This window comes from Trichosurus vulpecula, chromosome 4 (assembly GCF_011100635.1).
Source record: "Trichosurus vulpecula isolate mTriVul1 chromosome 4, mTriVul1.pri, whole genome shotgun sequence".
NCBI lineage: Eukaryota > Metazoa > Chordata > Mammalia > Diprotodontia > Phalangeridae > Trichosurus > Trichosurus vulpecula.
Window position 1 is genome coordinate 167347431 of NC_050576.1, and position 26590 is coordinate 167374020.

The 26590-nt window shown below is 37.2% G+C and overlaps 1 protein-coding gene across 9 annotated transcripts in view; it reads left to right on the plus strand.

Annotated features, from left to right (window-relative positions):
- BCAS3 (BCAS3 microtubule associated cell migration factor) overlaps positions 1-26590 on the plus strand; it is a 772682-nt gene that overhangs the window by 285756 nt on the left and 460336 nt on the right. For all 9 annotated transcript variants that reach the window (XM_036754180.1, XM_036754172.1, XM_036754177.1 and 6 more), the window contains exon 15: positions 15915-16179. In XM_036754180.1, the coding sequence (XP_036610075.1) occupies positions 15915-16179 (265 nt within the window). The remainder of the gene's footprint in view (positions 1-15914; positions 16180-26590) is intronic.

Below are 26590 nucleotides of genomic sequence, written 5' to 3' on the forward strand. Positions count from 1 at the left end.
TTCAATGCAATGACTAACTGCAATTCCAGGAGTCTTATGATGAAAAAAAATGCATTGGACATGTCCAATGCAGGATTTGTTTAATTTTTCTTTGTTTTTGAATTTGAAAAGAAAGAAGGAGGTAGAAAAGAGAGAAAATAGTGTTTTGTTTATTGAAAAAAATTAATTTAAAAAGAATTTATAACTTCCTTCAAAGCTCAGCTCAAATACAGTCTCATACTAGTGCCTCCCCTTGCCAAATTTACCTTATATTTACTTTGCATATAATCTCTATGTATATTTTGTTTTCCTTAAATGAATATAATTTTCTTGAATGCATGGGTTGAATATATAGGATAGCTTGGGGGTGTAGTGAATAGAGGATGAGACTTTGAATTAGGAAGACCTTAGTTCAAATCTTTTTGTTCAAATTTGTTCAAAAGTTCAAATCAAAGATCGTAGAAACTTACCAGATCTGTGATCCTAAACAAGTCATTTAACCTCTCTGAGCCTCAGTTTCCTCCAATATAAAATGAGGATAATATTAACACCTACCTCCAGGGTTCTCTGGGGATCAAATGAGATAACATTTAAAGTACTTTGTAAACTTTAAAGTGCTTTATAATTGCTAGCCATTATTATTATTTTAGTCTTTATATAATCACTCTTTAATATGGTGCCTGGTATAGTGACTCAAAAATGATGGATGAACAACAATTTCTACTTTTAAACTTAATGTAATCAAAATTATCAATTTTATATTTTTTTAATGTTCTCTATTTCTTGTTTCATAATGAATTCTTAGTGGCTCAAAAATGAAGGACGAACCACAATTTCTGCTTTTAAACTTAATGTAATCAAAATTATCCATTTTATATTTTTGTAATGTTCTCTATTTCTTGTTTCATAATAAATTCTTCCCTTACACATATATCTGACAGGTAAACTATTGCAGGCTCCCCTCATTTATTTATTGTGTCACCCTTTATGTCTAACTCAAGTACCCATTTTGACCTTATCTTGGTATATAGTGTGAATTATTGGTCTATACCTAGTTTCTGCCAAACTGCTTTCCAATTTTCCCAGAAGTTTTTGTCAGATAGTGAGTTCTTTTCCCAAAAATATACCCAATATATTCCCCAGAACCACTATTCTATTTCTTAGCCAGTATCAGGTTTTGATTGTTTTGATGATTTTCACTTTGTAATACAGAGATCTAATAAGAAAGACCACATCCTTCACATTTTTTTTTCCTTAATTAACTTCATATTCTTGACTTTTTGTTGAATTTTGTTATTACTTTTTTTAACTTTATAAAATAATTTTTTGGTAATTTGACTGGTATGGCACTGAATAAATATATTAATTTAGGTAGAATTGTCATTTTTATTACATTGGTTCAGCCTACCCATGAGCAATTGATATTTTTCCAATTCTTTAGATCTGATTTTATGTGTGTGAAGATTTTTTTTTGTAATTGTAATTAGTTCCTGGGTTTGTCATGGCAGGTAGGCCCCCAAATATCGTATATTATCTACAGTTACTTTAAATGGAATTTCCCTATTGCTTCTGGACTTTGTTGGTAATATATAGAAATGCTGATGATTTATGTGGGTTTATTTTACATCCTATGACTTGGCTAATGTTGCTAATTATTTCAACTGGTTTTTGAGTTGATTCTCTGGGATTCTTCAAGTACATTATCATATTCTTTGCAAAGAGCAATAGTTTTGTTTCCTCATTGCCTGTTTTTTAATTCCTTCGATTTCTTTTTCTTCTCTTATTGCTATAGCCAATGTTTCTAGTACAATATTGAATGATAGTGGTAGTATTGGGCATCTTTAACTCACCCATAATCTTACTGGGATTATTTTTTAAAATCAATTTTATTATTCTTTTCAACAAATCATCTTTTAGTTTTATGTATAATGCCTTTGCTTTTTCTTTTTTTCCCTTTTAATTTTAATTTTACTATCTATTCTTTAGTACTTATTTTAGATTTATTTGTTTTCTAATTTTAAAAATGCATATTTGTTTATTAATTCTCTTTTTAAAAATTTTATTAATGTGTATATGTAAGGATGTGATTTTTCCCCTGAGGACTGCTTAGCTTATGTCTCAAAAATTTTGTCATATTGTTTCATCATACCATTTCTTTTACATAGTTATTTTTTCTATGACTTCTTCTTTGATGTAATGATTAGAATTTCATTATTGTCTACATTTGGGTATGTATCTTTTCTTGGTGCTCCCTTAATCAATGACTATTGTTATTATGTTATGACTTATAAAGAATATATTTCAATATTTCTACTTTTTTTAAACTTATGTTTCCAATAAATTTGTGCCCTGGTACATTGCCAAGATTGATAAATGTTCCCTTTGGTTCTGAGAAACAAATGCACACACACATATACCATGCACACACGCTTTTGCAATTCCATATAGAAGACTCAATAAGCCTTTTAATGAGTTTCTTTAGCAATTTGTTCAGTTCCATATATTCCCTTTTGTTTATCTTTCTGGTAAACTTATCCAAAATTTAGGAGATACTGAACTCTCCTGTTACTATTTTGTTACTGTCTGTATCTTCTTGTAGCTCAGATAATGTTTCCTTTATGAATTTGTATGCTAAAGCATTTAGAATGTATCAGTTTATTACTGATATTGGCTTGTGTTCTATGATTCATTTCAGCATAATGTAGTTTTCTTGTTTATCTCTTTTATTTTTTGAATTTTGTTTTTGCTTTTTCAGATTAGCATGGTTGCAACTCTGGTTTCAAGTATGATTGTCCCCTCATTTCTGCTTAAACACAGCACTACATTCTTTCAGTTATTTTACCTTAATCTTTTTTTTGAAGTGGCCCTATTCCTACTGACTCTCTTGCCCTCAATCTAGATCCTCTTCTCTCATTTGTTACTCCTTTCCATTTGGGACTTTACTTATTAGTAAAGTATTTTTCCTGTCCTGCTTTTATTTGGTTATATAACTGGCCTCCCCACACATACCTTTTCCCTCTTAGTTAAGTAGATTTCCCTTTCCTCTCTTCCCCTACAACTAATTTCTTCATTAGTTTTTTTAAATTTCAATTTTTGTGTCCTTTTCAAAAAACGATTTTTCTCTCTCTCTGTTATCTATCTTTTCTTTCTCTTTACTCTGGATCCTCATTCTCTGATTTATAAAAACCCCTATAATTATCTGGCCTCTCTCTGTTCTCTCTTCCTCATGCAGTCAAAAATTCCAAGGTATACATTTTAGTCTGTCTACTCTTGGCAGTTTCTGTCTCTGTCTTGTGGAGCTTGCCCTGTGGATTCCCCTTTTCCACTGTGCCTTCCTCCCAGCATAATGCCAATTATTGTAGATGATAGAGACAACACTGCTATATGGTAGGGTCCTTTCTTGACCATATCCCTGATCGTACAGCCCAGTAATGATTTATACCTTCACCTTTTTAGCTTTTTTCCTCATTTGTCTCAAAATATCCAGTTGCCCTTAAGAGTGCTAATTCTGGTACTGCAGCCCCTGGGCTACATTCTGAGCTCCATTGCTCTTCAGAACACATTATTCCATTCCCTTCTGTTTTTTCTGGTGGTTACAGAGTAGTTTTGTGGTATTTGAATTTCCTTTCCTTCATATTTTCAGACTATCTCCTCATCTCTTGTAGAACTTGTTTCTGATTTGAATTGTTAAATTTAATCAAAATCTGTCTTGGAGTTTGCATCGCAGGCTTAGTATTTTTTTTCTCAAGGTAATCTGTGTCCTTCAATTGGCATTTCATTTTCTGGGTTCATAAGTTCTACGCACTTGTCTGCTATTACTTTATTATAGAGTTCATGTTTTTTTGTCCTTTCATGTTCTTTGTTAGACCTATGACTTTTTATTTATCTTCAAGATCAAAATGTTTTTCTTGTATAGTGATTGTATTTTCTTTTAATGTTATTTTTTCCCTTATCTTCTTCTAGATTGTCCTTCACTTCTTTATATTCGCATGACCAATTTATTGTTCTCTTTTGTTTCTTCAATGAGACTTGCCATCCCAGATTCCATTTTAGTTATTCTGGCCATTATTTTTGCTGTGCAGGCCATAAATTCTGCCCTCATGATTATCGTTTCTCTTTTGAACCACTCGGGAATAGCATGTTGTCATTTCATGCTTTCCTCACATTGCACAGGGTTCTCTGTCTCATTAAGCATTGGATTATTCTCCTTTGTTTTCCAGTATTATCTAGATGCCTAAACCAGGGGTGGGGAACCAGCAGTTTTAAGGCCACATGTGGCCTGGAGGTCACAGACTTCTTATCCCTGGCTAAACTCATTTACTAAACTCATTTACCAAGCCCTTCGATCTCTTAATGTAGAAGCTGCCAGATCCTGGGTTATTCTGATTGGGTTTCCACAATACTCAAATTGTTTCTTTCTGGCTGCTTGCAGTATTTTCTCCTTGATCTGGGAGTTCTGGAATTTGGCGACAATATTCCTAGGAGATTTCTTTTTGGGATCTATTTGAGGAGGCAATCGATGGATTCTTTCAATTTCCATTTTGCCCTGTGGCTCTAGAATATCAGGGCAGTTCTCCTTGATAATTTCTCGAAAGATGGCATCTAGGCTCTTTTTTTGATCATGGCTTTCAGGTAGTCCAATAATTTTTAAATGATCTCTCCTGGATCTATTTTCCAGGTCAGTGGTTTTTCCAAGGAGATATTTCACATTGTCTTCCATGTTTTCATTCCTTTGGTTTTGTTTTATAATATCCTGATTTCTCATAAAGTCACTAGCTTCCACTTGCTCCAATCTAATTTTTAAAGTAGTGTTTTCTTCAGTGGTCTTTTGGACCTCCTTTTCCATTTGGCTAATTCTGCCTTTCAAGGCATTCTTCTCCTCATTGGCTTTTTGGAGCTCTTTTGCCATTTGAGTTAGTCTGTTTATTAAGGTGTTGTTTTCTTCAGTGTATTTTTCAGTATTTTTTTTGGGTCTCCTTTAGCAAGTCATTGATTTGTTTTTCATGGTTTTCTCGCATCCTTCTCATTTCTCTTCCCAATTTTTCAATTTTTGAGTTCTTCTATGGCCTGGGGCCAGTTCATGTTTTTCTTGGAGGCTTTTGTTGTAGGCTCTATGACTTTGTTGTCTTCTTTAGGCTGTATGTTTTGGTCTTCTTTGTCACCAAAGAAAGAATCCAAAGTCTGAGACTGAATCTGGGTGTGCTTTCGCTGCCTGGCCATATTCCCAACCAACTAACTTGACCCTTGAGTTTTTCAGTGGGGTATGACTGCTTGTAGACTAAGGAGTTCTATGTTCCACGTTTGGGGTTGAGGTGCCAACTCTGTCTCACCCGCACTACTCCTTCCCCAAGAACCCCCAGCCCGGGCAGGGCATAGATCTTCAGCAGGCTGTGCACTCCTGCTCTGATCCGCAACTTAATTCCTCCCACCAGGTCGGCCTGGGGCCAGAAGCAGCAGCAACTGTAGCTGCCCCACCTCTGCTGCCCCCGGGGCTGGAAGCCGAACAGCGAACTCCTTCCACTCCCGCAGCTTTTCCCACTAACCTTCTCCACAGTCTTTGGTGTTTGTGGGTCGAGGGGTCTGGTAACTGCCGCAGCTCACATATTCAGGGCGCTAGGGGCCCCATCCGCCCGACTCCAAGTTTGGTTGTTCCATGCTGCTCAGGCTGGGCTCTGCTCCACTCCGTTCCCAGCTCCCAGCTCTGTGTGGAATAGACCTCACCCAAAGACCATCCAGGCTGTCCTGGTCTGCAGCCCTGCTTCCCTCTCCTGTTCTGTGGGTTCTGCTGTTCTAGAATTGGTTCAGAGCCATTTTTTATAGGTTTTTGGAGGGACTCGGTACAGAGTTCATTCTAGTCCCTGCTTACCTGCCGCCATCTTGGCTCCGCCCCCCTATGGTCTAAATTATTCTATCATTTGTTATTTGGAAATTTATTATGTCCATAGTCATACTTTCATTATTTTTAAATGTCTTATCAGTTATTGTTTAAAAAAAAGACCCATATCCAAGAGAATACAGTGATTATTAAAACAGTCCTTGAGCAACAGCTTCATAATTTTTTGATTAAAGAAAATTATACTTTACTCTCTCATATTGAAGAAGTAATATGCTCCAAATAATTTTAGCTTTGGCTTTTCTTTTATTATTAAGTGTAATTTATTAAACATTCTTGTTAAGATGATGGAATGTTAAGTGATATATGAAGCAAATTTAAGGTATATACTCTTGCCACTTAGGAGTTAATCTTAGTAAAGCACTTTAATACTTTTACCTGAATGCTGGACTGGAGATACATGGAATTCAATTGTAGTTGTCTTCAGAATATCCAGATACTACTCTAAAAACTCCGGATGCTCCATCTTTTAGGTCCTAAGAAAGACATTCTTCAGAAAATGAATATCGCTGTAATATTGACAAATGTGAACATTTCCATTTATAAAAATAAGAAAAGTAAGACATATATGAAACCATGGATCATTACTCCATATAGCTTGGCTTTATTTTTAAAAAATATATATTTAAAAACATTTTCAAATTTATATTTTAATTTCAACACATTGGCACCACCACTTCTCTGCTTATTTGTCTACTCATTGGATCTTCCTCTCCTCTCTTCTATTTTTAATAATATTTTATTGATATACTTTTCTTTTATCCTTGTTTCATTTTCTTCACTCTCTCCAACTCTTCCTCTCAAAATAAAAGTCTTCCTTTGTAACAAATTAGTATAGTCAAGCAAAACCAATTTCCATATCTTCCATGTCTGAAATTGTATGTGTTCCTCTGCATTTCCATTATATTGCTTCATAGCTAAAAGGCAGGAGGTGTGCTTCATTATCAATATTCTGGAGGGATTGGGAGGACAAATGCATATTTAATGGTCATTGCATTGACTAGAATACCTAAATCTTTCAAAGTTATTTTCCTTTCTTCACACTATCATTTTATACAAATTCTCCCAGATTTCCTTGCATTCATCATATTCCTCATTTCTTACTGCACAATAATATTGCATTGCATTCATATATTATCACCCAATCACTTGCTTTTATTTTTTCCACAACAAGTATGCTTCTATAACTATTTTTGCAAATATGTGATAATTTCTAATGCCCTTGATCTCATTGGTGGTACAATCTATCCAGTGGTGTCACTGGGTCAAAGAATATATTCACATTTAGTGATTTTTTCCAGAGCAATTGTACTTCCTTCTGGCTCCACTAATGCTGCATGAGCTTGTCTTCCCATTCCCTCCAACATTTACCATTTTCATTGAATAGTTAGGGAAAAGACCAAATTCTTTAAAAAATAATATTCTATTGGCATATTTTGCTTAGTTTCTTCCTGGCTCAATTAGTTACTAAAACATTCTTTTCTCAGTTGAAAAGAATAATAATATTCTTTGTATCAATTGAATAAGAATAATACCACCAACAACAGTAAGCAACAACAACAGTAATAACGGCCTCTATCATGGTGCAGCATTTGGTATGAAGAACACTGAAGTTGTATTTATAGTCACTCCTGCCTTGGGGGCTGCTATGGATAAAAACAAAGTCAAGTCTTCACTCTGTTGCTCATTGCCTATGTGACTTTAAACAAGCCACTTCATCTCTCTGATCTTCAGTTTTATTATCTTTAAAATGATGATAATAATAACCTTTCTTTGTAGCTCATAGGATTGTCTTGAGTTATTGTATATGAAAAATGTTTTTCAATTGTTCTGTCCCAGAAGTCATTAGAAGCCCAACTGAGGCTGTAGTGGAGATGGTGGCAATTGCTTGTGTCCAGATTCTGAAAGGTGCCCTTCCCTTTCTTTCCTCCTCCTTCTTCCCCAATAGCTGGATCTGATGTGTGTTCCAACCCTTAGAGTCTCTGTACAAGGGCCTCTCTAACTTCAAAGAGACCCTAGGTAAAAAGAAAAAGGAGAACAAGAGAGATTTAGTACCCACAGGAGTCATGACTATAGGCCCAGCCTTGTATCCTCATTCTCTTTCTAAAGGTAAAAAAAAAAAGTGCTTCTGAAGTGTAAGGAAGAGAGAACCACTCTGACATCCCTGAGGGTTCTGTTGGTCATGTACCTCATCCAGAAGTTTCTGCCCCGGGTTCCAGTGTTTTCTTGCTACTAAAGGGCAAAAAGAGAACTATGTAGAAATGGTAGAGTTTCATAGCTGAATCACAAGACAAGTAAATTGGAACCACCTCTTAATGAGGGAAGAGAGGGGACAATCAGTGCCCTTGAGAAGGATGTATGTGTGCAGCAGTTTAATTTGGATAAGTCTCCTTGGTAAGGACTTCACTGTGAGACCATTGGTTATGGGAAAGGGAAGTAATGGATTTGGGAATGGGCATGCGCTTCCATGCTAGATGGTGAGCTCCAAAAAACAATTGCCTGAATTATAATGTTTTGCACAACCAGACTGAAGGGGGAAAATTCAGCCGAGGGAACGAATAGTCCCAGTTACAGATTTTCTGAGAAAAAAAAAGAGGCAATATCTGGAGCACAACCAGAAGTTCAATAAGCAAAATTTAGCTTTTGTTAAAAGAACAACAAGTTGGAAAATGAGACATTGATTCCTACTAGTGTGGATATCAATAAAATATATATTAATATCAAGTGCCTTCTTATATCTCTTCTCCAAGGTCAAATTTGTTAATTAAAATTTCTCACCATTCTGTTTAGATTGTGGTGTTGTTCCATTTACATTTTTGTAGTATTGTTATTTTTTTCCTGGTTCTGATTCACCCAACATCAGTTTAAATGTGTGTGTGTGTGTGATTGTATTAATCATTCCCTATTATGCAGTGATATTCTATTATAGTTCTGTACCACAGTTTGTTTAGCCTAGAGAGGAATTGGAATTTCTTTCCAGTTCTTTTCTACTTCCAAAAAATGTTTCTATAAATAATTTGATACATGCGTATGTACTAGGTGTTGGAGGGAATAGAGACTTGGACTTGGAGTCAGGAAAACTGGAGTTCAAGTACAGTCTTTGACCTGCAATAGTTGTGTGACTTTGGGTAAGTCACTTAACCTTTGCCTTCCTCATCTGTAAAATGGGAATAAGAATAGAACCTACATTGCAAGGTTGTTGTGAGGATCTATATTAGGAAGGCAGAATTTATGATTTCAAAGAGATTCTCATATGTGTCTAAAAGGTCCGGAACCACAGGATATAAGGAATTCTCTAGGCAGAAGGCAGGAGAACTAAAGCATGTATTTACACTCCACAGTAACAAGCCCACAAACCAGCGTCCCCATTTTGATATTTTCATCAAAAGCTTCCAGGCCCAATAAGTCCACCTCACAAGGGTAACCAGGAGGCCACAGAGAAGCGAGATGGTATAAGGCAAAATTGTATACATGCTTCCCCTCTATGGTAAGAAGATTACCCACTGGCCTCCAGTCAGCTCTGCTACTGGCAGCTCAGCTTCGGCTGTAGGCGTCTCTGGCTCCAACCGGAAAAGGAAGAGAGGATCTTCAAGCTGTCCTCTCCCCTCTTATAGAGTTTTTGACATCATCAAGCGCTGCCTGAATGACCAGGGCCAATTTGTTCTTGACTTGGCCCCTCCCCCTAGCGTATATTTCTTTTTCTTTTACTTTTATTATTTATTTAATATTCTTAGTTTTCAGCATTGATTTTCACAAGAGTTCGAATTACAAATTTTCTCCCCATTTCTACCCTCCCCAACTCCAAGATGGCATATATTCTGATTGCCCCATTCTTCAGTTAGCCCACCCTTCTGTCACCCCACCCCCCCATCCCTTTTTCCCTTGCTTTCTTGTAGAGCAAGATAGATTTCTATGCCCCTTTGCCTGTATATCTTATTTCCTAGTTGCATGCAGAAACTTTTTTTTTTGAACATCTGCTTTTAAAACTTCCAAATTCTCTCCCCTCTTCCCTCCCCACCCACCCTCCGTAAGAAGGCAAGCAATTCAACACAGGCCACATATGTATCATTATGCAAAACCCTTCCACAATACTCATATTGTGAAAGACCACCTATATTTTGCTCCTTCCTATCCTATTCCCCCTTTATTCAATTTTCTCCCTTGACCCTGTCCCTTTTTTGAATGTGTTTGCTTTTGATTACCTCCTCCCCCTATCTGCCCTCCCTTCTATCATCCCCCCTTTTTTATCTCCTTCTTCCTTCTTTCCTGTGGGGTAAGATACCCAATTGAGTGTGTATGTTATTCCCTCTGATGAGAGCAAGATTCACTCATTCTCCCTCACTTGCCTCCTCTTCCCTTCCTACAGAACTGCTTTTTCTTGCCATTTTTATGTGAGATAATTTACCCCGTGCTGTCTCTCCCTTTCTCCCTCTCTCAATATATTCCCCTCTCATCCCTTAATTTGATTTTATTATTTTAGATATCATCCCTTCATATTCAACTCACTCTGTGCCCCCTGTGTGTGTATGTGTATATATATGTGTGTGTATATCTATCTATCTATCTATCTATCTATCTATATATATATATATATATATATATATATATATATATATATATATATATTTTCCCTTCAGCTACCCTAATACTGAGATTTCATGAATTCTACACATCATCAGTCACTAGCTTCCACTTGCTCCAATCTAATTTTTAAGGTAGTATTTTCTTCAGTGGTCTTTTGCACCTCCTTTTCCATTTGGCTAATTCTGCCTTTCAAGGCATTCTTCTCCTCATTGGCTTTTTGGTGCTATTTTGCCATTTGAGTTAGTCTATTTTTTAAGGTGTTGTTTTCTTCAGTATTTTTTTGGGTCCCCTTTAGCAAGTCATTGACTTGTTTTTCGTGAGTTTCTTTCATCACTCTCATTTCTCTTCCCAATTTTTCCTCTATTTCTCTAACTTGCTTTTCCAAATCTTTTTGAGCTCTTCCATGGCCTGAAACCAATTCATGTTTTTCTTGGAGGCTTTTGATGTAGGCTCTTTGACTTTGTTGACTTCATCTGGCTGTATGTTTTGGTCTTCTTTGTCACCAAAGAAAAATTCCAAAGTCTGAGTCTGAATGTGAGTCCGTTTTCACTACCTGGCCATGTTCCCAACCAGCTACTTGACCCTTGAGTTTTTCGTTGGTGTATGACTGCTTGTAGAGTACAGAGTACTTTGTCCCAAGCTTGAGGGGCTGTGCTGTTGTTTTCAGAGCTATTTCTGCACAGCCAGCTCTGCCACACCAGCACTCCTTCTCCCCCAAGAACCACCAACCTGGACCAGACACAGATCTAAGCAGGTTCTGCACTCCAGCTAGCATCAGCCACTTAATTCCTCCCACCAGGTGGGCCTGTGGCAGGAAACAACTGCAGCTGTAGTTCTGTAGCTGCACCTCCTCCACTGCCCCCAGGGTGGTGGCCAAACCCTGAACTCCTTTCACTCTGTCCCCTGCAGTTTTTCCCACTAACCTTCTCTATTGTCTTTGGTGTTTGTGGGTTGAGAAGTCTGGTAACTGCCGCAGCTCACTGATTCAGGGCGCTAGGGCCTGTCCCGCCTGGTTCCTAGTCAGGTTGTCCCAGGTGCAGCCCAAGCTGGTCTCTGTTCCCCTCTGCTACCAGCTTCATGTGATAGACCCTACCCAGCAACCATCCAGGCTGTCCTGGGCTGGATCCCTGCTTCCCTCTGCTATTTCGTGGATTCTGCGGTTCTAGAATTTTTTCAGAGCCATTTTTTATCGGTATTTGAAAGGTCCTGGGGGAGAGCTCTAGGCAAGTCCCTGCTTTCCCGCCGCCATCTTGCCTCTGCCCCCCAAAACTTTTCAATTTCATGTAATCATAATTATATATTTTATTTTATGTAGATACCTCTAGCCCCTGGGATAAGAATGTGTTTTCTGCCTAAAGCTGTGAAAGGCAAAGGATTTTGCTTCTTGTCTAATGTTTTAAAAATTGTTTGCTCTTTAATATTCAAGTTGTGCATCAATTTTGGATTCATTATGCTGTAAGATGTTGGTGTAAGCTTAATTTTTGATACACTGCTTTTCAATTATCCTACCAGGAGATTCTTTCTTAAGTAACTTTTTGTTTGTGTGTGTTTATAGAACATTTGGTTTCAGAGTTCCATTACTTCTGATTCTCTCTTGTCTAGACTTTTCAATTTTTCACTAATACCAAATGTTTTTGATGATTGCAGCTTTGTAATGTTGTCTGTGGTCTGGAAGTGCTATTCCCTTTTAATTCCTACCTTTAAAAATATTTCCTTTCATATTTTAGATCTTTGATTCCTCTAAATGATTTTTGTTATTATGTTATAATGTTTTCTAAAATAACCTTCTGGTAGTTTACTTGGTATGTAACATTTAAACTGTAAATTAATTTTGTTAATATTGTCATTTTTATTATATAGGCACGTGCCCTGCATATTCTTATAGCTATTCAAGTTCTTTATTTCTTTACAGCATTTTGTGATTGAATCTTTAGAAATATTGAGTATGCTTTGTTAAATTGACCACCAAGTATTTTATGCATTTTATAGTTATTTTGAATGGGATTATTTCTGTTATCATCTCTTAGATTTATTAATATTCTGAAGTGCTACAGTTTTGTGGATTTATTTTGTAGCCCACAAGATTGCTGAAGCTATTGATTTTCTCAATTAGTTTTTTATTTGAGATTCTCTGGGATTTTCTGAGTAGCTTATGTTAACAAATAAGTATAGTTTGCCATCTGTTTGTCTATCTTTAATTTCTTTCCCTTGCCTTGCTGCTATTGCTAGCATTTCTTGAACTGTATAAGATAATCATAGGAAGGGTGGACATCTTTGTTTTACTCCTGAATTTATTGGAAAACCTTTGAATATTTCCCTATAATAAGTGATGGTTGCTTTTAATTTAAGATATGTATGGTTTATGACATTTTAAAAAAAATTCCTCTATGCCTGTACTTTGTAGAGTCTTTCACAGTTGGGATGTGCTTCATTCTTTCTGAAGTGGGAAGCAGAGTGGAAAGGGTTTAGCTGGAATGCCTGAGCTTGAATGCCCTTACTTCTCAATCACAGGAAGTAATAGTCTCATTGTAACAAATCTTCACAGGTCAGGCCACAACACAAGAATTATGTTCAATTTGGTGGAACCAAATTTTAAGTTTGACCTGGAGAGACCAGAGTGTATCTTGAAGAGGAATGATTGAAACAGTTACAGATGTAAACAAATGTCAGTCACAACTTGTTTGGCCTCCAGTTGTCTCATCTGTAAATTAGTGAAGTTGACAAGATATCTTCTTCTATGATGTCTTCTAGCACTCAAGTTTAATCCTAATGAAAATTTGGTATTTGGATCTAATCAGAAAGGGAGATATCCTATTCCATTCCTTTCTTTTGGAAATGGGTCTAGGGGAGAGGGTCTGCTGATGGTGATCTCATTATTTTCAGTCATTGTTATCATTTGGGAGTGGTGTTTGAAACATCTAGAAATTGTGGTAGGCCAGCAAATGTGTCTTCTTTTTTTTTTTTTAAATGAGCTAAATAAATTTTTTTCTTCATTAGAATACTTTGAAAAGTGTGATGCTGCTCGTATTTGGTTACTTTTATTTTAATTTTTTGTTTTCTGCTTTCCACTTTTGGTCTCTCTTGTGATCACAAAAGAGAAGTAACTATTAGATACTTCATCATTATCATCCATTTCCTTCTCCTCTTCATCTTGATTTGTAAGACTGCTTTTTGTCCTATTCTGTTCTACTTGGCCCCATGATAAGCTCTCTGTATTCTTTCTTGACAGCTAGTCTCATTTGTTGGCAGCAAACTGTCTGCTCATTTATTAGTACTGATGGGCTTTCTAGGTGTTGGAGCAGAATCCTGTCTGTTGGCAGTTTTCTAAGTAAACAGAGTGAGATGGGGGTCTGCCGGATACCAATTATGTTAACACTGTGTTTCTAGGTGCCCTGCTACAGACCAGCAAAGAGCTTGCCTCAGGCTTTCTGCTTCAGCAGAGAGATTCTAAAAATCAAAAAAGGAAACTTCTTGTCATCAGTGGACCCTGATGTACAGTAAAGCTCTGCTTTACTGTAACTGTTCTAGAAAAATGATTGTGTAGGTAGCATGGATCTGTTCGTAGTACGAATAGAGCCTAAATTACTTTTAATGGCACTGACTGGTTTCGTAATAGAGAGTCGTGCTTTAAATTTGATTCTGACATGTGGAAAATGTATCCGGTTGTGTGGTATGAAATGTTCTATAATCTTCCTTTCTTATTTCTGCTTTTCAGAGTTTTTTACCCCCCCAGGGCCCCATCCTCTCCTCCCTGCCCTTTCTCTTGCTATCCTGCCCCTCTCAGGGTTTCTTTGTACTGAGGCTCTCTAATTCATTCTGAACAGCCTGTAAAGAAGAAACTCTTTGTAGGCAAACTGGAGGGTTTAAGTGCTTGGGGAATGACTTTATATCAGTAATACCAGCTACTCTGAAAGTGCTAAACCTGTTAGCTTTGAGGAGATTGTTTAACTATGTCGTTAGCAAGTCATTTTGATATGTCACTATAATTGAAAAGGGGCAGGTGTGTCATTTGGTTTGGGGGTTTATCCATGTACCAGTGATGAGACATTTGTCTAGAGACAGTCTGAGAGGGAAGTATCTTGTCACAAGTCACAAGACTTAAATCCTTTTTATCTCCTAGGCTTCAAGCACTATGGGAAACTCCTACTTTGATGACTGCTAGCTGCTTTTGTTGATAGTGCATTTCTGGAATATTTGTCAAGATTTCCATCAGTGCTTAGGCCTCTTTGAGGATCTGGTGTATTGTAACCAAGAGTTCTTTGAAAGCTTGAGTAGTTTTATTTAGCTTATGTTGTTTAATGTCATAATAAATCCTAATCCTCTTATAAATTTGTGTGCAGTGTTAGAGCCCATTCATATACATGCATCTTTAATTCTGCTTTTATCTCTTAAAGAGTTTGTTTTTTTGTCTTTTTTTCTCATTGGTACAGTTTTAATACATTTTTCCCAGAAGCTATCATTTTTACCTAATCTTGTTTCCTTTTATTCTGTCTGACTGTATGGTTTCAAAGTATATTCTTTTTAGAAAATGTTCCATAAGACCCCAGATCTTATTTTCCATCAAGGTGTTATGTAGGTATGCAGGAAAAATTCACTCTTTTTAAAACACCATTTCTGGTTTTGAGGAGAAAAAAAGTTTGATTTTTAAATGGAACTATTATTGTTCAGTTGTCAACTTTAGGCTGTTATCAAAACAAAAGCAGAAAGTACTTAATATTTCTTCTCTAATTATTAACTTTACAACTCCTATTTAAATTCAAGGCTACCAGGTAGTTGCTATTAAACTTTTGGCCAGCTTTCCCTGCCCAGCTGTTCAGTTTCCCTTCTCTGAGAACCTTCAACTGAAATGCCTTAAATAATTGGTAGATTATATTAAGCACTCACTTAATTTGATTAAATTATTTCCCATATTCAGGTCATGAAAAATAAATAATTTACGCAGTGGGAAAAAAACCTTCAGATCTGTAATAATTTTTAAAATTTGAAGTAAACTTTTTAACCTTTCACCTTCTTTACTTGTTTATATTTACAGTAATGAAAACTAGAAGTAACGAAGTTGCCTTTTCTTATGCTAAATAAAGTACCCTTTGATTTTTGGCTAATCTTTGCTTATAAAAGATAAATTCTATTAATGAAAATATACCTGGAACTTACAACTAGATTTATTATCTAGTAAGGGGGATCTAGTTAGGACTTCTTTTATGAATTTTAGCTTTCTCTAGCAGAGGATATCCCAAATATTACATGGAATCAGGAAACATAGAAAGTGGTATTGTTAGATCCTTGGTCATCATGCCTATGAAGATCTTTTGCATAGTTAATTTCAAATTCATTATACTAGCTATATCAAATTTTGTCACTAAACTGACTTTTTTTTTCCTAAGAGATTTGTGTTTCATCTGAGGCAACCTATGCAATGATATTATCCGCGTCTTCCTCTTCTCTTGTCTTTTCCTAGGTGCAGGACATCTGTTTCAGCCATGACTGTCGCTGGGTTGTTGTCAGCACACTTCGTGGGACCTCTCATGTTTTTCCCATCAACCCTTATGGTGGCCAGCCCTGTGTGCGTACACACATGTCACCCCGGGTTGTGAACCGCATGAGCCGCTTCCAGAAGAGTGCTGGCCTGGAAGAGATTGAGCAGGAACTCACATCTAAGCAAGGAGGTCGCTGTAGCCCTGTTCCAGGCCTGTCAAGCAGCCCATCTGGCTCGCCTCTTCATGGTAAACATATTTCCCCTTATCCTTATGTTCCCTCTTCCTGCCACCAATTTTGACCTTACCATGGTAAAAAACCAAGCTAATTCTTCTGTGTTTTAAATTCAAATACTGCATATTTGTGAGATGAAGCAAAAAAATATAATTTAACCTTTTAATCAATTAACCTTTAAGTGACAAGATCTTCTGCACATTTTTTAAGCTCTTAAATATGTTGTTAAAACAGGAAAATTTTAGGAGTCATTATTTTAGATGAGAAGATTTTAGGAAATTCAAAATTGAGTCTCATAGCTTCAGAGATTGTAACTAAATTTCTCTGCAGTTTTTACCATCTCCTTGTCTTGTTGCTCTTCGTTGAGGACCACTGTTGTGGTAGCACATCTGGTCTACAAATATTCATTGTTGGTGAGGAAGAGATATTTATCACATGTGAGGTTGATGTCACTTGAATAGCATTAGCACTCATTAAAAATATGTACAAACTACTGTATAGTGCACTGTAAAACTAGAGTACTTTATTTCATCTTTTGTGAAGCCAAAAAACATACTTTTCAAAAAATATATGAAAACAAAAGCAATTTTAGTGGCCTATATGTATTTTGACATATAGTATTATAGTTAGGAAAGAGACTTTGACTCTTGGTTAAGGATAGGTGTAAAATAAAGTATGTTGAAAAATTTTCTAGAATGGTCTTATGTAGCTTTGTTTTATTTTACAGGAGTAGGAATGTGAGGAGACAGGTAGCAGCATTCTTGTGGGTGGTTGTGGGAGTTTGAGAGCTCCTTGCCTCTCATATTTTTTTGTAACTTATTTTTCTCACCTTTTCTTCCTTTCCACAATAGTGTTAAGCTCTGCACCAAGTATGTGTTTGGTAAATACTGGCTAATCTACTTTTATGCCTTCAGTTTGAGCTCTTCTTGGACCATATAAATTTATGTTGAAAAAATGCAGTTTTGATGTGTATCATTTAAAAAGCACTATTGTACAATAGAAAGAGCTCAGGATTTACATTTAGAGGACTTTTGCCATTGACTCCCTGAGTAATCCTGGACAAGTCATTTAAGATTTATGGACATTGGATGGCAACTTAACTAGGAGCGATAGAGTCACCTTTCCACTGTCTGGTTCAGACTTTGAAAAATGGGGAATACCTCTAGAGGCCATATTTGCATAAACAAAAATTCTTCATTATTGCTTCTTGGATTTTCCCCCTTCTAAAATGAACTAAAACCAAATAAACACAATGGGACCAAATAGTTATAACAGGAAGGTAATTTACAGATCTTGTTAAAGTTAAATGACTTGTCCAAGATTACTCAGGGAGTCAATGGCAAGTCCTTTAAATGCGAATCCTGAGCTCTTTTTTTTTTTGGAGGGGGGAAGGCAAGGCAGTTGGGGTTAAGTGACTTGCCTAAGGTCACACAGCTAGTAAGTATTAGTGTCTGAGGCTGGTTTTGAACTCAGGTCCTCCTGACTCCAGGGCCAGTGCTCTAGTCATTGCTTCACCTAGCTTCTCCATCTGAACTCTTTCTACTGTACAATACCGCTTTTAAAATATAATGTTAACCTATCAGAGTCAGGCATTTTCCCACTCAGATTTTATTTTATTTTATTTTGTGGGGTGGTCTTGGAAAATACAAATGGTAAGTACTTCAAACTTAGGGACTTACGAACATTGGATGACGACTTAACTAGGAACAGTATAGAGTCACCTTTCCACTATCCAGTTCAGGCTTTGAAAAATGGGGAATAGCTCTAGAGGCCATATTAGCGTGAACAAAAATTCTTCATTATTGCTTTTGGACCATCTGTCTCAGAATCATATGTATTGCCATGGAAGCACTAGTACTTGGTACACTCCAAGAGTGAATAGTTCTTTAGAGAGGCTGTATCTACTATGGGAGAACCAATGAAGCTTCTGTTCTGATCTAAAAGGATTGCTCAGGTATGTGAATTAGGTGGTGGAAATGAGGAGGTATAAGAGGACTGGAAAGGTAGGAGAGGGTTAGGTTATGAAGGGTTTTGGATGCCAAACAGAACATTTTATAGTTGTTCCTAGAGGCAATAGGAAGCCACTGAGATTTATTAAGTGTGTGTGTGTGTGTGTATATATGTGTGTGTGTATGTATGTATGTGTGTGTGTATGTGACATGATCTGACCTGTGTTTTAGGAAAATCACTTTAGTGGCTGAATGGAGGATGGATTAGAGTGGGGAGAGATTTGAGGCAGGTAGACTCACCAGCAGGCTATAGCAGTAGTCCAGAAGTGAAGTGATGAAAGCCTGCACTAGATTATTGACAGTGTCAGAGAAGAGAAGGGAGTGTATTTGAGAGACGTTACAAAGGTGAAGTCAATAGACGTTGGCAACAGATTGGATATGGAGACTGAAGAGTTGAAGATGACACATAAATTTTGAGCGTGGTAGACTGGGAGGATTGTGTTGACCTCAAAAGTAATAGGGAAATTAGAAGAGGAAGAGGATTTGGGGAAAAGAGAATGAGTTTTGATTTGGATGTGTTGAATTTGAACTGTCTACTGAAATCTAGTTTGAGATGTCCAAAGGACAGGTGGAAATACAAAATTAAAGTTCAGAAGAAAGGTTAGGGACTCAAGAGAAGAGTGCAGTGTAGAGTTGAAATGGTTCACTAAGGGACCAAGTTGAGGAAAGAGTGGTGATGATGTGGTGAGACAACTGAGGAATTTGACGCATTGAAAGTCATTATTTGGTTGAAAAACAAGGTTTGATAAGGAGAGTTGGAGGGAGAGGTGGAAAACCAATAGATCATGGTCAGATAAAGAGATTTCAGAATTCTTGAACTTGGAGATGGTAATTTGTAGGTGATATCAAGATCAAAGGCCCATCTTTGTGTGCCTTTGAGGTAGGATGAAGGAGTAACTCATGGAAAGTGAGTAGGTTGAAAAACCTAGTCATTAGGGTGCTTGAAGGAGAGTCAGTATGTATCTTGAAGTCCCTTAGTAGGAGGGCAGGAATTGGGAAGAAGAGAAAAATTGTGAGCCTCCAGCCAGACTCATTGAGGAAGGAAGAGGAGGGCCCTGGGATTTTGTAGACAACAGCTATAAGGATTTTGATTGGGCAGTAGAGAAGAAAGAGAGCTTGAACTTCAAAGGAGAGGAGGTTACCAAGTGACAGAGGTAGGCAATAGAAGTGTCACTAAGGAAGAACATTCCAGTTCCCCTGCCTTGACCAGTGAATGAGCTGAGGAAAATGAGTGAAAGTGTAGCTAGCTAGTCCAGGAAAAAGTGTCTAGTGAGGCCGTGTCATCAGCATGCAGCCAGGTTTGAATGATAGCTGGAGCTGAAAAGATTTAGGACAAAGAAAAATTTGTTGCCTATGGAACGGGTAAGAGGGCGTAGTGGAAGAAGTTAGTGGCATTTAGTTATAACTTTGGGGTTGGAGGTTTCAGGGAGATGGAAATAAAGAATTGGGTGTTGGGTGATAGGGAATGAAGTTGATATGATGACCTACAGGGGTTCAGTACCATTGAGAACTATAGGGTATGACCAATTGAGTAGAGGACTCCATTCCTTTTCCCAGAGATGGCTAGAGTTTGGGTGGGAAATAAGCACGGTGTGAAATGGAAGTCATGTAGTTAGATAGGAGGCCCCAATTCACTGATCCTCTTCCTTCCAAAGGCTGGAGATTAGGAGCAAGAGAGTGCAGCAAAAGATGATAGAAGTCCTCTTCAGCTGGGCCATCTCCAGTTGTCCTGATTTGTATCCAGCCACTGCACCTGGATAGCTCTGGAGGAAAAAGTGAGGCTGGTGACTTTGCACAGCCCTCCCTCACTTAAATCCAATTCACTTGCAAGTCATGAAATCATCTTCCTGATGTCATGGTCCTCTTCAAGAGTAAAGGACAAACCATAAGTTCCACTTCATTGCCAACTTTCCTCTTCCCTCAAGGAACAGGTACAGCAAGAGAAAAAAGTCCTGAGGTCAGTGGGAAAGCTGTTCCTTTTTGACCTGAGGTTCTCCAAGCAGGCTGGCCCAGGAGGTGGAAGTTGCCTTGTGCTGATGATTGGAATTGCTCCTCTGGCCTCTAGCAGCCTTCCCTTAGGGGATATGCCCAGTAGAAGATGGGTGAGAGGCTTGGGATTAGAGGAAGGTGTGCTTAGCATAGTGCCCTGGCACCGAATAGGTGCTTAATAAATACTTATTTCCTTTCTTTTCTTTATCAAATTTTGGTAATATGTGGGCTCTGGATCAGAGCTACAGAGCCTGAACTGTTAAGCAACCTTTAAAAAGTTTTTATTTGAACAAAATCCAATGGGAATAAGAGGAGCCATAGGATCCATTTGTGTTTTCCTTCTGCTTGCAAATGACTTTATTTTTGAAACAGCAGTTTAAAATATTTTTTCATATGGCTTTGTGGTGTTTACTGAGATGCTTGACGACTCTTGCTGCAATTTTTTTTTTCCTTTTTAAGTGTAGAATAATTTTGTTCAACCAAAATTTTACTGAGACTTTTAATCACGGAGATTTAGTATGCATGTGAGGTACCTAGATCAACAGGGAAAACCACGGAAGTTATAGCCCTGAGAAGGATTTGCTTCTTATATGCTTGTGAAGGATTCTGTAGAAGGCCACAACAGCCCCTTTGGTCAGTACTAATACATAAGTAGATTTTCTTTTTCATTCCTGTTCCAGTTTGTTTTCTGTAAGTGGAAGCCTTGCTCAGAAAATGGGGCTTGGGATTACTTTGCCAACATAGTGCACCAATGGAGATTACAGTCAAGATTTGAATCCTAGCCCTCATCCTTTCTAGTTTTGTGCCTCTCTTCCCTCACTTTTTCTGTGTTTCAGCTCTCAAAGTCTGAGTCACTGAGTTCCTGAATTCTGTAATCAATGGGTATCTGGTGCAGCTGGGATGTCAGTCTTTCATTCACCTTCCAAAGGAATCCCAGCCAGCATGAATAGGAAAGTCAGTAGACAGGTAGGAACAGGGAAAGACAACTGAAGGGATTTCTGTACAAGATTCTGACTTTCAGAGATACTGTTTTGGGGGCTGCCTTGTCATTTCACTGCGTGGAGAAGGCATACAATATTGTCATGTTCCAGCATAGCAGTCCAAACACTGTAATTTGGAAGAGGGCCCTTTTTAAAATCAAAAAGAATCCAGGGAAGCTTTGTCTGTTCACGTTTGCTCAAACTTCTTCATTACTTCAAAAGTCAGCTCCATTACCCCTCGTGTTTCTTCCTTTCTGTTCTTTTTTAAGGCACAAACATTACAGTGCTGGTCATTTTTCTTTAGTGTCATGTCAAAACAAAATTGGCGTGCCCGTAAGTTCATTCTAGAAACAATGTATTTACAGTTGATACTTCCATGGCATCAGCTTGTTTACTCACACAATGTAAACCTTTGATCAGGGTGGGATTCATTTTGAAAATGAATCACTCTTTGGCCTCCCTGTTGTTTGTCTGTGCTCCTTTTAGTGAAGTGAGGTAAAGGAAATCGCTATCCTTTACACCCTCCAAAATCAGTACAGATTGAATTCTGATTATTTTCTCTGTGAATATCTTCATGATGATTTAGGACTGCCCAGGTATCTTTCTGGTGAAATGAGGCAACTTAATATTCTTTATTTTTTCCCCTCAGAATTAATTTGGAAAATTCGGTTTACTTGGAAATATTGTGTTTCTTATACGTGTGTTAATACTCACCACAATAAAATGAAGGTTACGTTTATCTATTTTATATTTCCTGCATTTCTGTTTATTCAAAAACAATTTTAGTTATTAAATTGGTTCAACTTTACCCTGTACTAAAGCCTTCCTTGCAGCTGTCCTATTTCTTTTCCAAATTAGGCTCTGGATCCCCCTAGTTTTTAGTGTAATCTCCCTCCTAAAATAATCATGTTTCTCTCTCTCTCTCTCTCTCTCCCTCCCTCTCTCTCTCTCTCTCTCTCTCTTTCTCTCTTTCTCTCTCTCCCTCCCTCCCTCCCTCTCTCTCTCTCTCTCTCTCTCTCTGCTTACATGTTGTATTCCCCTCACAATAGATTACTAGCTCCATGTATGCAAGAACTCTTTCCATTGGGGGTTTTGTATCCACAGTGCCTAGTCGGTATTTAGGAAATGCTTGTTAGATTGGACTGGATTAGATTGGTTTCTATTTCAGGTTTAATAAAAATTCATCCTGAAGCCCCTGCCTCCCTTCTCTTGCTTCTTCCTCCCACCACTCCCAATCTCATCAAGTTTTGTTGGGGGGGAGGGGGATTTTACAACAAATTGTGAGAGAAGTATTATATTTCTTGTCTTACCTGGGGAGCAATGTCATTGACCCCCAGGGAGGAGCTATGCTTCAGAATCTCTCTGAAGACATTTAGATTTTATGTCTCACTTAATGTAGCAATGAGACCCGAAGATTCTGAGACCAAGGCTTTGCAGAAATGGTCTCATCTGTTACAAAAGTACTTTAGACTTTGAGCCCTCCATGTTTGGAACATCATTTTTTCTTCTAGTATATGTGTTGGGTTACTTTCACCCCTCAGGACCTGTGTTTAGCCTATATATTGCATTACATGGTCACAGATACTGTTCTTCCATAGTTATGAGATAGACCACATAACAAATATAAATAAAAAGCAATCACACATTTCAACCTGACATAGTCTCTACTTAGAACAGTCAGTAATAATCTGATGCTTCTCAAATTCTTCCTTCCACATCAATTTTAATCATGGATTGAAGTTTTGTTAATATTTTTTTTTACCAAATAATCATATTCTGAGTTAGCTCTGCTTTAATTTGTTTAACCTCAGATGACATATAACATATAAATTTAAAATGGAGAAAATTCTATCCTTTCAGGCTCTCTCAGTTTCTGGGTTTTATTAGTTCAAAGATGAACCTAAAGTTCTAGATATATTTTAGTCACATGCATACACCCCCTTTTCTTTTGGAAGACTCTTCCAGTTTTTCTAGTGGTTTTATCTTTATACAGATACTTTTTCTTTCCTATGTTCTTATAACATTATGACAGTCCCAAGTTTACTAAAAACCACCCAGATCATGCAAGCTTTACATATTTTCACGTCACTTTCCAGTTTCCCAGTGCTTCACTCCTCCTTACCAGATGAGTTCTTATGGGAAAGTTGGGTTGAAAGGAGTTACATCATCACAACTTTCTGAATAACAGATGGGTTTCCTTTAAGTAACACTTATTTATGAAACCACCCATTTAGAGAAATAGGAACAAAAATAGTTTCAAAGAAAATTAGGTGCAGGACATCTTTAAGAGCAACAGAAAAATTCTTTTCTAAGTTTTACTGCAAAAGACAGACTATAAAAATGAATCAGAAACAGAATATTTGGGCCTTTTTTTCATTTTAGTGTTGTTCAGGGGACATGCCGCAGAATTATTATTTTTTGTACATTCACCAATATTTGTTTTTAATTCTAGAGGATGCAGTTATCAATTAACACTGACCTGCATCTGCTCTTTGTTATGGCTTTTAAGTGCCCATCAGATAGTTCCCTCTTCTTTTATGTCTTTATATCCTCTGAGATTTCAGCATCGAAAATGCTTTCTTATCCAGCTCTTGAAGCTTTTTCCTTCTTTTTTTCTTGTTTGTATTTTATTATTAATGTGAGCCTCCTCTAGAGGGCGGTATTTTCTCAGCTTTCTTGTGTCTTCACTATTCTTGTCCTCAGTGTGGCAATGGCTAATTCTAGGGCACACTCAGATCATCTAGCTTTTCAGGTTCCCTTCAGTCAGGATTTCTTGACCTGTGTTCTGTTATGTCACTGGACAGATTTATATTTTGGAGAAAAAGACACACCCAACACTTTAATGCAATTAGCCTTGAGATTTTGTGTATAAAAGAAGCATTACTAGGGAATGTTTTGCTCATTATGCAAGAATAAATTACTTAGTAGGAGCACTTTAGAAAGCTGCCTTTGCATGTCCGATCCCTTCCATGGGAAACTCTGTGAACAGAGCTTTCAGATTTGAGTTTTTGCACCAGAAATTTATTTCTTGAAATCTCCGATTCTCAAGTTGTACCCTTAAAACTCAGCATGGGGGAAAAAAAACAAACTCATCATGAGTCAGTGACTTCTCATCTGGGTTCCCGAATTGAATGCAGTTAAGATTGTGCTAAATGATTCAGTTATAGGTAACTTTCTGGTTGGTCACTTGAATGGCAAGTGGTGTAGTTATTTTCTGGAAGGCTTCTTAGCTTGTTGGTTTATACGTGTGTGTGTGTGTATGTGTGTGTATATCTTGAGGCTAATGGTTACATTTTATCTGGGACCAAAAACTAGTTTAAACAGGAAAGTGAATGTACAGTGTGTGTGTGTGTGTGTGTGTGTGTGTGTGTGTGTGTGTGTGTGTGTATCTTGAAGCTAATGGTTACATTTTATCTGGGACCAAAAACTAGTTTAAACAGGAAAGTGAATGTACATTTTGTGTGTGTGTGTGTGTGTATAAAGTCAACACTTATTTATTAAGTGCCTACCATGTGCTGGGCATATTGTTAGGTCCTGAGAATATTCACAGTAACTACTAACCAGCACTTTAAGGTTTTCTATGGCTATATGCATATTAATTCAGTTCAGCTGATACTGATTAAGTAATTATAGCATGAAAGCCCTGAACTACATACTTGTTGGGGAGCTAAAAAGTTTGAATGAGACTTGGACCCTTTGCTCTTGAAACTTGTGGTCTGATTGGATGATGTGACACCTACACATGTAACTCTATGATACACAATAATGCATGATAAATATATTAAGAAGAGTTATGTGCAAAGTGGAAAGGGTGAAAACTCATCATTGACTGAAGAGGTTAGAATCAGGGAAGTTATTTCCAACCTGGTAATGTGATTAGTTACCAAGGAGAAATAAGACTAGGCCTAAAGGAAATCAGAGAGTTGGAATAATATTTAGTCATCTCTTTCTAGTTTTTTTGTTAGTGTTTGTTAGATTTTAATTGGAGTTTGTTCAACCCCCTATTCTCTTGTTTCTCCTGTGTTTGTGTTCTTTTGATCTAGTGTCAGAATGAACACTAGGATGACATGATATAGTTGGTAAAGCTGTTGGACTTAATGGATTTGAATTGCTGTTTGGCTTTAAGAAGGTTCTTTATATAGCTTCTAGTTATCAGCTAGAAATGGGAATGACAACCTAATGTGGAACAGAAAAATCAATTGAAGGAGTATAGTGAAGACATTGCAGTGAGATGGCAATTATGGATTTTTGGAGGCCAGATTTCCAAATAGAGAAGTCTATGCAAGATTCAGTGGAAGTTCTAAATGCCAGAATAGTAAATGGGTGAGTTTCATGAACCTTTTTTCAGTGTTTAATGTGTATGTAACACAGGTGACTATTTATCCTGTCTCTTCCTTTTTGCTTGCTGTATCCTTTCCAGACCTATTCTGTTTTCTACCCTACAGGCACAGTATGTATGATTGCTACCTGCTTCTCTACCCAGTTTCTTTCTGAGATTGAGCCCCCTACCCTGTTACAAAAGTTAGCTTATTTTTTAGTCTTGGGATAATATAATGGTCCTCAAGTCCATTTGTTTCTCCTCTGAATTTTTATGGGGTTTATATCAGATGAAAAGTTAGTGGTACAATAAAATAGTTCAGAGCCCCAATGTAGAAAAATTCATTTTAGACAAAGATTTGACTCTCTGTAGACATATATAACTTGTATATAGTTTTTTTGTACTTATTTGTTTGTCTGTTAGATTTCGAGCTCCTTGAAGGCAGGGACTTTCTTTTGCCTCTTTTTGTATCTTTTTCATGTAGCACAGTATTGGGTACGTAATAGGCACTTAATAAATGCTTATCAACTGACTGGCCTAATTTAAGTAAATTTTCTAACAGATCTTCAAGTGTGGAGTTGGAGTTTTTCAGTCTCTGTGTAAAGGGTGCCCCCTCCAACATATTAATTGTGTCCAAGGGTGAAACTGTATTGTAGAGGGAAGCTAATTCCAAGAGACCAGAGCTGAATAGAATGAAGTGTTTGAGCTGATCGGGAGCACATCAGGACAAAGCCATGTGGGTTTCAGCCATATTCAAACAGAAGGCCTGCAATAGACCTGACTCAACTAGGTGAAATGATAAAGGAATGGCTACACAGAATGAATTTGGAGCTATGGAACAAACAGGTTATTAGCAAGACAGGCAGGCTGAGGCTTCAGGGGTCTAAAAGGGACTGCATTGGCCAAAGCATTTTTAGAGCTTACCAGAGAAGCTGAGATATGGATAAATGTTCAATAATGCACTAGAAAAAAATCCTCTTTCCTTCAAATGAGCAAATATTGAAACTCAAGTTATGTCTTTGACCTCTTCTATGCATTTCATCATTTTTTTCCCTAAAACTTAAAATGCTACATGTAAACATCACTTATTTTTATTGTTGGATGCTTCATTTCCTTACTAAATTAAAAT